We start from the raw sequence: 10088 nt of genomic DNA, 5'->3' as shown, positions 1-10088 counted from the left end.
CATTTTTATTTAATTTTTGGTAAAGTCACCTGCTACTTACTAGTTACTACTATATCAGTATTGCCTAAAACAAAACTTAAGCCCCTTTAAATTGCCATGTAATGGGACAGAGGCCTGGTCCTCGGCTTTCTTTTGCTGGTCCTTGGGTATATTAGTATATATCCTCTTTGGCGATATGAAGGGGAAATCGGGCAAATATAAATTTTGACTGGGCATGTTCTGAGTGTAGCTCCTGGATCACACTCCTAAGTAATCACAGTGCCGAAAAATTAATTCTACGGGAGTTTGTACATGTTGGATTACTATATATCAGATGAAGTTAGCAAGAGACAACTCATGAAACCTTAAACTTGTAAAAACTAAACACTAGTTCAGATGTTCTCTTAAATATATCAGCAAAAGGAATGAGGAATGAAATTTTTTAGATTCAGACCCGTACGCTTTCAATAATTGGGGCGACAAAGAAAGAGCATGTGATATGACAAAGAAACAGCATGTAATATGACTGCAACAGCATACTATGCTAAGAGGATGTCAGGATGCAATAAATTGCATTCATTGAAGTACACAGATGAAATCTGGATCCTGTTAATCACAGACAGTTTAACACGGTAAAAAGAAGCAACCTCCTATAGAATTCTGAGGACCATGTGACAGACAGCCAAAATAGCCAAGGAAAAAAAATTAACTTATAATCTTCTGAGAATACTTATTTCTCCCTCAAAAAAATTGTCCAAATGGGGGCTCGGGACTTGGATTGCCATAAGCTTCCCTGCCCATTTGAACATGGATTACAGCACTCCTAGATCATCTAATCGTCATTATTGCCAATTGAAATCCTTCCAGAAGCATACAGATTTAAGTAGAACTCAGCGGAGTTCAAGTTTAGTTAACTACATCCAGAACCAGCTTGCGAGATTTCAAAACGGACCACTTCAAACGGCGGTAATAAGCAGCTTGGAGAAGTGCAAGTGACAATACAAAGATCCATTTGAAACCCATCTGCATTTGAAGGATTATGGTGTAAGAAACTGCAATTTATCTACAAATCTCAATTAATTGATAGATCAAGTATATTCATATACCAGTTTCCTCTCTTCCATTTCTGGTTCTGCTGCCCATGACAAAAATGTCACAACATCTTTCCCCATCTGTACCAACATTGTGATAAGATACTGAGCTTCCGTTTCTTTATAAAAACCACAAGTAATGCATGTAACCTATGGCGCTTATAATAAGAATTACCTGAGCCTCGGTTGCTGGGGTACCATCTTCATACTCAATGGCACCATCATTAAGCATTTTGGGCATAGCTATTGCTCCTCCAGGGAAATAAGGATTGTAATGCAGCCCATCTCGAATCTGCAATGCAAATTGAAGATTGGCTTAACTGATTTAATAATATATAGACTTGGTTCTTTTCAGACTTGCTTCAACCATTTTTTGTACATAAACAGGTATATACACACTTGGACCAATTTATATATACATTTTCAAGAAAATATTTTTGTTCCTGGCCTCTTGGGTCACTTTTTTGACACAAAATGGAGCCATCCCTAACAAGGGGGTGATCAAACACATACAAAGGTCAATTGTGGATCAACCCAGAGCTGGATCCAGACACAAGTAAGAGATGCCATCACCCCTTAAAGTAAAACTGCCACGAGAAAACCGGAACTTCTTTTAAACAAAGCAGAACCACCCCTAAGACCTCAAGCACATAAAAAGGTCGGATCGAACCACAGCCTGATCCAGACAATTGTATGGTGTGCCCATTCACCCTAAAATCTAACACGGAACGTATTGGTAACTTATATACTTGTATGAATGTGGGGCTACGTTACTAAACTGATGCCTATGGATGTGCCATTCATATAGCCACATGAACACACACGCCGAACATAGACCTCTATGCCTCTTAAAACCCTACTATCTCCTATTCTCCTCTCTTCTTGACCAGGAAACGAAAAAGTGTTAGATTCTTTGTTGGGTTTCACACAAGGAAATTATTAATATATCCCTGCATCAACAGCCTATTACTTTAAGCTCTGCTGGTATAGAATACTAGAAGGGGCTGTATAACTTCTGTGAAGTATTCACTATTCCATATCTTCTAGGATTGAGAAACGTACCATTCAAGACACTGGTGTGTAACATCATTTTGTGAGTTGATTGTGCTTTATTTTGCTCTGCTGTATGGGCTTATTTTGGTAACCACCTCCCTCACCGTTGTTGTATCATATTTATCTCAAATAACATTTCCACTTATCCCCATGAAATAACGTAAAGGAAAAAGAACAAAGTTTGCATATTCAAGTGGTGCACTTACGAATCCCAAGTGGACACATCCTTACTCATAAACATAAGATATTAAGCTTTTTCTTTCCCCAATAAAAGAGGGGGTGGGGTGAGTTTCTATCTTAAGGAGCTCTAAAATAGTCTGCTTTTCTGATAAAGAAACTTCACAGAAAATCAAGCCTAAAAGGACAACTTTATACACAATAAATACAAATTCAAAAGGACCAGCTAATGGAAAGCATGTAAACACACTGTAGCAGAACTGCGGTACTCAAAATAATAATAATGAAGGAACTAATTACTAGGAATGGCTGGAATGCAATATATGTTGTCAAGTCTTGAATTGCAACTTACACGTTTATTAGTGAAAGGTACAAACATACAAATTAATGAAATATGTACAAGTAAACAATCCAAAAACGGTAAGGAAGACACTTGGGGAATTCTCTCGTTTATTTTAAGTATGTGTCAATATAACTCATACGATCTGGAGGTCTTTCACACGCAAATAACAATAGCAACAATCACAGGAAAAATGAAAGTTTTACAAATACACAATCTCATTGAGACAAACATTACCTATGAGGCCAAATTTTTTAAATATATAATCAAGTATATAAAAGCAAGAAACAACAGTAATAGTGTAAACAAAGAATTTCAGGCATGTAACAGGCAATACCCTCGCATATTCTATCACATTAGAGAAGCAAGAAACTTACTGCAACACCAGCAGGAGGATCACGGTAACCAGTAAGAAGGGCAAACACGTAGTTCTGGCCATCGTGACGAGCCTGAAAGAAAGATAGACTAAGTACTGTGGAAAATACAACAGAATATATACCAACTGAATGCAATCTATACGGTGTTGAAATACCTTGGTAATGAGACTCAAATCTGGAGGATATGCCCCTCCATTAGCAAACCTTGCTGCTTGCTCATTTGCATATGGTTGTGGAAAACGATCGCTAAGCTTCCCAGGGCGAGTAAACATCTCACCCTCATCGTTCGGTCCATCAACCACCTCGATCTCAGAAGCCATGGCCTTTGTCTCCTCTTCCGTGTATGCCACACCGACAAGATCACGGTAAGAAATTAGAGACATTGAATGGCATGATGCACAAACTTGCTGATAAACCTGGTGACCTCGACGAATCCTAACCAAGCATATTCGAACTCTTTAGTGTTATTCTTCCAAACTATCAGCATTTCAGTTATTTTTTTTTAAATAACCATTTTTCTTTACAAACAGTGTCTGCAAATCCAGAGGAGAAAAACAAAAATCAAACGAAAACAACTCACCCTCCGTGGTCATATGAACTAAGAATGCCTTTGTGAGGCCAAGGATAGCTAGGACTTGCCAAGCCATGCTCTGCCTCATCTGCAGAAGCTATTGTTGTAAAAGTCAGAAGCCCAGATACACCTGCTCCAAGAAGTGCTAAAGCTCTCAGAGATTTCATGCCAGCAGATCCGGCTCTATCCGTATCCTGCTTAGATACAAGGGATGACATAGCTGGAGAAGCCTGCAACAAAAAGTTCGAGATAAACAGAAGGAAATATATCCATTAACAGAAAACAATGCTGATAGCACCGAATGAGATACAAGTTGATAATCGTGAGTACAGATAGCATTATATCATTGTATGCCTCACCAGAGAAGCCAATGAATTTAATACAGATAAAAAAAAATATATGCTTGCAGGTAGAAACTTATGAAAATTTATTCATCTTTGGTTCATACTTCATAGCACGTTGTTCAATCAATAAAATGAAATTGTAACAACTAAGTTCACGAACATAAAATCTAAACTTAGTAAAATTCCAAGGAGAAAAATAATAATACTAAATCTAAGAATACACCATTAGTTATTTATGTAATTTGCATCAACTGAATTTAGTTAAGTAATAATAATAACAAAAAAAAACACAAATGAAGAGAATAATAATTACAGTGGTAGTAGATTGAGATTGAAACTTTCTCCTCAACATCTGATGAATCGCTCTTCCATACCCACCCATTTCCTTCTTTTTTCTCTCTCTCTCTCTCTGTAGAATCAGATAAACTTTTAGACCCGATGGAATTAATAATAGATCTAAATAAAAATTTAACAAAAAAAATCTCTGACCTGGTTTTTATAGATCGAAGCCGTGAGAGAAGAAATGACGATAATGAGAGAAGTAAAACAGGAAAGGCAGTGTCGTTGTTTTAGTAAAGTGTGAGGGTACTTTGGGTAATTTATTTGTTGACATATCAATTGTGTTGTTAATTCTGGCCACATGCTCATGTTTTAGGCCTGTGGTCAGCACAGCCCATCATTATTATTATTATTATTATTATTATTTTTCAAATTAAAATAATTTTATTAACAAACAGAGAATATAATAGTACCTTATTTGTTTTCCAAACTCAACGCCCAATAAAAAAAAACCCATGGAAGCGAGATGATGAGATGTTTTATTACAGAAGCGGAAAATATAAACGAAGATAACCAAAGTGAAGGACTCTGCCAAGTTTAAAATGTCATGAACCATAATGTTATTATGCCAAGATAGGTCGTCAAACTTCCCATAAAAAGCATTTATAAGGGGTAAGCAATCAGATGCTGCGATGACTTTCTTAATACTATTTGCAAAAGAGGTTTGCAAACCAAGAAACAAAGCCAAAGCTTCACCTTCTTCAACTTCTGACACTTTCACCTTGTTGCATCCTGCAGAATGGGTGTTGTCCTTAGAGGCCCATGCAATAAAACCCAAACCTGCATCTTGTCTTGGGGAATAAAATGATGCGTCGGATAACACCAACAAATAATTATTGTCCAATAGGGACTGCAGCTTAGAGAAAAGTTCAGAAAGCAATGCACCCAAAGGTGTAGGATTCCTATCTAAAGTGATCTTGGAATTTTTGGCTCGCATAAGAATTGCCTGGATAGACTCGTCATGTCCTCTGAATATAATGAGATTCTTGCTTAACCACACAAAATAGGCTATAAGAGCAAAATCTGAGAGAAGAGAGATAAACTCATATTTTGTCTTAGAGGATCGCTTTATACGTTGCACTATTCCATATAGAGAGATGTCTTGCTGCCAAAACTCAGGTCGCCAATTAAAAGAATATGCAAACCAAACTCGACTAACGAAAGGACAAGTGAGTAAAGCATGAAGAACACTTTCACTTTGACGAGAGTGATATATGCTTCTTTAACACTACTTAGAGGTTTGAACTCTCTAAATTGATGCAAAAGCACTCAAGGTTCCTTACTCACGATCTTCGTTTCGTAGAGTTTGAATAAGGATTCGAACTAACCTAAAGTTTAGAACAACTACAAATTGGATGTTATAATTAAGGGAACTAAGGAGTAAGGTTATAATATTAAAGCTAGGATTTCCTTCCTACACAAACATTAAGAAAGACATTAAAGTTTGAAAACATGCACTTAATACCAAAATAGAGATTTGAAAGAAAAGGTGGAGAGTTAATCCTCCTCATGTGAAACTATCATTAGATGTTGATTTGAAAAAGGTTATTTGATCCTTCCTAGACTCATAGACAAGCCCCTAATGGAAGAAACGATTTGATCCCTAGCATGTATGGCTCACTTAAGAGCTCACACATGCTAGCAAGTGGAACTAAGCAATGACTTATCTCTAAGCTCATTGCTTTGATTCCTAACTAGACACTACACCAACTATCATTTTGGGATAGGGTGTAGAGCTAGTTGTTCTTCCTAACAACCTACCAAACCAACAAAAATTGATTTACCCTCACATGAGTTAGATTAACTCCCCAAAAGGGAAGTTAGCTCATGATCCTTGGGACAAGGATTTATAAACTAAAAAAAAAACACAAAAGAGAGAGAGAGAGAGAGAGAGAGAGCTAAACAATCAAACTCACTTCTATTTATTTTCTAGAAGAGAACAAGTGTTTCCTCCATTAAAACTATTACAAGCTTTCTAATAAAAACTAAAAACTAAACTTATGATTTTTTTCACTAAGGAACTAAAATAATGCCATATAAGGAAAATAAGTCAAGGGAGTAAATGGAGTGTCCCCCACCCTTGTCTAATTTCTTCTCTATTTGAGAGAAATCTCATTTCCTCCCATGTGAATCATCAAACCACATTAATTCATTTTTATCCACCACATTAAAACAAAGTGACACCTTGCATTTTTTTCACTATTAACACCTAATCTAATTTATTACATGCAAGGTGTCAACTTTGCACCAATAATTTGTTATTTTTGTCTTGACATGCTCCATGATTGATGACTCATCCAATCTTGTGGCCCCATAGTGGGTCCATATGCGATCAATTATGGTCCGGTATTTTGGGCGGTTTTACAACTTCCGCCTATCGTAGAATTCATCATACGATTGTGCGAGTAGCTCTCTTGTCGCATTCGAGTCCTAGTTCGAGAGGTAGGAGCTTTGGAAGTTTGATGCTTCATCGCGGTTGGAAGAATTCATATATATCGCCGTTCCTCGTGCTTTATCGCGAGTTTAACCAATATTTCCATATTTACCGCAAATACCCCTTGATATGAAAATATATTTATTTCATGATTATTAAACACATAATTAACCAAATTTATATGTCTCGATGGGGTTTCATAATACACTTTTGGGTGCTTATCACACTACCCCCCCAAGCGATTACTTTGCTTGTCCTCAAGCAAAGAAGAGACACTAAAATAGATAAGTGGCCAAAAATGTGTAGTCCTAAACTAATTCTTGTTTTGAGTGCGGTTGCATTGACCATATGCAACAAGGCCTTAAACCACTAGGAATTCCCTAGTGGACGAGTTATAGCCTCGTGAGAGTTTTCCAAAAGATACTCACAAACTTCATTTATACTCTGGCGACTTCGATGTGTAAACTTCGTTTCCTAAATTAATATCGGATATCCATACATCTCCTTAGCAGGAGGGAACGAGGATTGATTTCTTTGAAACTCAAGTTAATATGTATTCAATAATTAAAACATCTACATATGATTATTCATGCAAAGTGAACTTTTCATTGAAATATACTAGCGGGGTTGTTTCGGATCCCTTGGAGAGCGTGCACCTAAATGGGTTCTCGCGGTATGTGTTGAAACACAAATTCACTCAAAAATTTTCCACTCGGGTTTTGTTAACTCCGGTGTCGCGGTGGGCACACGTTTCCTCACATCTCAATGATCGAGGAGCCGATGTCGATCAATCACGCTCTACTACTTATTATCACATCACCCTACTCCTAATTGAGCTAGAGGTCTTTATTAGGTATTGTGGGGCTTAGGTGGATAGTGTACAAGAAAATGGAAATGGATAATCAAAATTCTGAGTATGAGAGAATAGGGACTTCATATATTTACACTAGAGAAATCCTTGTTTTCTTTCCTTCTTCTAATTGAGCTTTATAACCTTGTTCTTAAGCCTCAATGGATTTATTATTATATCTTTTTTTTTTTTTTTTTTTTTTTTTGGCTTAAAACATGATTCTATTTTTCTTTCTGAAGCAAATAACCCGACTTTTATTTGGGACAAGTCTTTCTCTTTATTCTTTCCACATTTCATCCTATTTCTCATACTCATCACTTAGGTAGGTTCTTTTATTTGGTTTAATAAATGGGTAAGGAATTTTTGGTGAAAGTGAAAGGTTTGATGAACGGTTCGATTAGAGTGACTAGCGGTAAAATTTGTAACAGTAAGAATTTTTAGCTATGTCGATCCAAAGAATGCCTAAAATTTCGCTAGGGTTGAATTGGTGATCAAGTAAGTAGGCGTGATTTCTCTAATCGGAAAAACTACTCCTCTGTGTCATCACACACAAATCACTCATGTCAAGGTTTTTGGTTAGATTCTCACAGGATTTATAGTTTAAGTAACTAACCGTTAGTTCCAAAAACTTACTGCCATGTACAATCGATGCCTCAGTACATGAATATTCATGAAAAGATGTATAAACTATTGCATGTGTATTATCTAAAGTTTCTTAAAACAAATCCTAATTCGGATACTAATGTAAGATTTCTAGACAATTTTCATCATTGAAAAGGAAACAAGACTTTGTCACTAAGTACAATTATTAATACGAAAATAAAAACTATATATAGGCTACAAGATGCCTAATTTTTGCTATAGGTTTAAAGCACCCCCAAACAGAATGATGCTTAGTCCTCGAAGGATCAATAATTAAAGAGAGAAAGTACCTGAGAACCGTGAGCAAAATTAGGGCTAGATTCTTTGAACAGAGGGTTGGAGATCATAATATATTATTCGAAAGAACAAGAAAATGTTCAATAGCACACTAAACATAGCACACGATACATAGCACACGAAATAATGAACCATAGCATACAAAACATGAAAAACAATAGCACACCAAACATAAGATTTAGCTAGATATATGTACAATGGCAAACTCAAGTTTACCATCCAAAGGGCGATGAAGGTCCAAGCGTCCTCTTTAAGGAAATGCATTTCCTTAGCATCGCTATAGATAATAATAGTCCGCCAAATTTCTGCCCATTCTTTGTCTCCTCGATTCCCTCAAATTGGTCTTCATCTTTTCGTCCTTTGGGTAACATCGAACATGCCTCGTATCGAAGGGGCGCTTCCATTAATGAAAAACCTCAATGAGCGAATGATTCCGTTTCTTTGGGCACACATGGAATCTACCTTGACCCAGTCATGAAAAGTGGTCGCAAACTGTGGGAAATGTGTCTTCATGATTCAAAGCGGTGGTGGTAAAAGTATATCTTGATCCCGAAAGTCGCGAGCTCGTTTCAGTTTGGAGATAACACAACCTAAAATGTTAAATAATGCATGACCCCGAGCTAGTGCAATCAATATAACGCGACCTCATTGGCGGTAGAAAAATGCCAATCTCCCATAATGTTTAGGAATACAAATAACATTGCAGTCCCATGTTCATGGTCATGCTTGCTAATGGAATGGTGATGTTAAGCCCATGGCACATGGCCATCTCCTTCTCGTTTGATCTCAAGACCATCACCATAAGAGTCGCGAAATGCTTGCCAATCGAAAAGGAACGGTAAGAATTATGATAGATGTCTTGCCAAGATCTGGCCGAGGTTAAGTGGTATGGAAGGTCCAAAGATAAAGCAAGTTGTTGTTCGAAAAAGATATGAGGTGTGTCACCAACTTCGGATTGTGAACCTGTCTAAAGTAGAAACCATGCGCATGGTTGAATCTTTGGTGTGTCTTCCATATTAGCATAAAAGTATGCGACCAAACTTCGGAGAATAAGTTTGGTCGGGTTGAAGAATTAGGGAAGACCACCCAATGTTTGTGATGTAATTATGGAAGAGATGGCCATAGGCATTGGAATCCATCATAGACTGAAAGGATTGCTCAGGAATGAGTTTGGGAGGTACCATGGATGATGAAGATGCAATGTTTGATGAAGATGCCATGGTGGATGAAGTAAAGAAATGGGTAACGATACCTGCAACCGGGATGGAAAAATGAATATGTAAGAAAATAGACCCTCTGTAGCACATGTTAAAATTATTTTAGTCACAACGGAAATGATGACAATCCTACTAAGCATTTCATACAAAAGAAGACAAAAAGATAAGACAAAATACATAGTAAGACGGAAAAACGTAATAACATATATGATTATATACTTATTGACTTAGTAATATCATGGATTCTTATATTGATCTTGGAGATGCATATTTTGCACCAAACTGTTTAGGTCTTCTATTTGTTGGCGGTTTGCATCCAATGTCCCTTGGTCGGGCAGAGAGTACAGTTTGATTTTCCATTAGGAGAGCATGATTTT

General features: G+C 36.9%; 1 protein-coding gene across 2 annotated transcripts; it reads right to left on the bottom strand.

The window, feature by feature from the left end:
* Positions 1 to 479: 479 nt before the first annotated feature.
* On the bottom strand, positions 480 to 4557 carry LOC147517724 (cytochrome c1-2, heme protein, mitochondrial). 2 transcript variants are annotated; one of them, XM_086589845.1, is made up of 8 exons: positions 4422 to 4557; positions 4246 to 4339; positions 3598 to 3818; positions 3173 to 3452; positions 3018 to 3089; positions 1246 to 1362; positions 1086 to 1151; positions 480 to 1002 (listed from the first exon to the last, which is right to left on the bottom strand). In XM_086589845.1, exons 2-8 carry the CDS (start codon positions 4312 to 4314, stop codon positions 886 to 888), a joined length of 942 nt encoding a protein of 313 aa, XP_086445971.1. In that variant the 5' UTR covers positions 4315 to 4339; positions 4422 to 4557; the 3' UTR covers positions 480 to 885. The 2 variants fall into 2 exon arrangements, with proteins under 2 accessions (XP_086445971.1, XP_086445972.1); XM_086589846.1 differs by having other exon boundaries at positions 4246 to 4343; positions 4422 to 4452.
* Positions 4558 to 10088: the final 5531 nt, after the last annotated feature.

Source organism: Coptis chinensis, chromosome 2, assembly GCF_015680905.1.
Source record: "Coptis chinensis isolate HL-2020 chromosome 2, ASM1568090v1, whole genome shotgun sequence".
In the NCBI taxonomy this organism is placed as follows: Eukaryota; Viridiplantae; Streptophyta; class Magnoliopsida; order Ranunculales; family Ranunculaceae; genus Coptis; species Coptis chinensis.
This window is presented reverse-complemented; position numbering and strand designations above follow the sequence as displayed.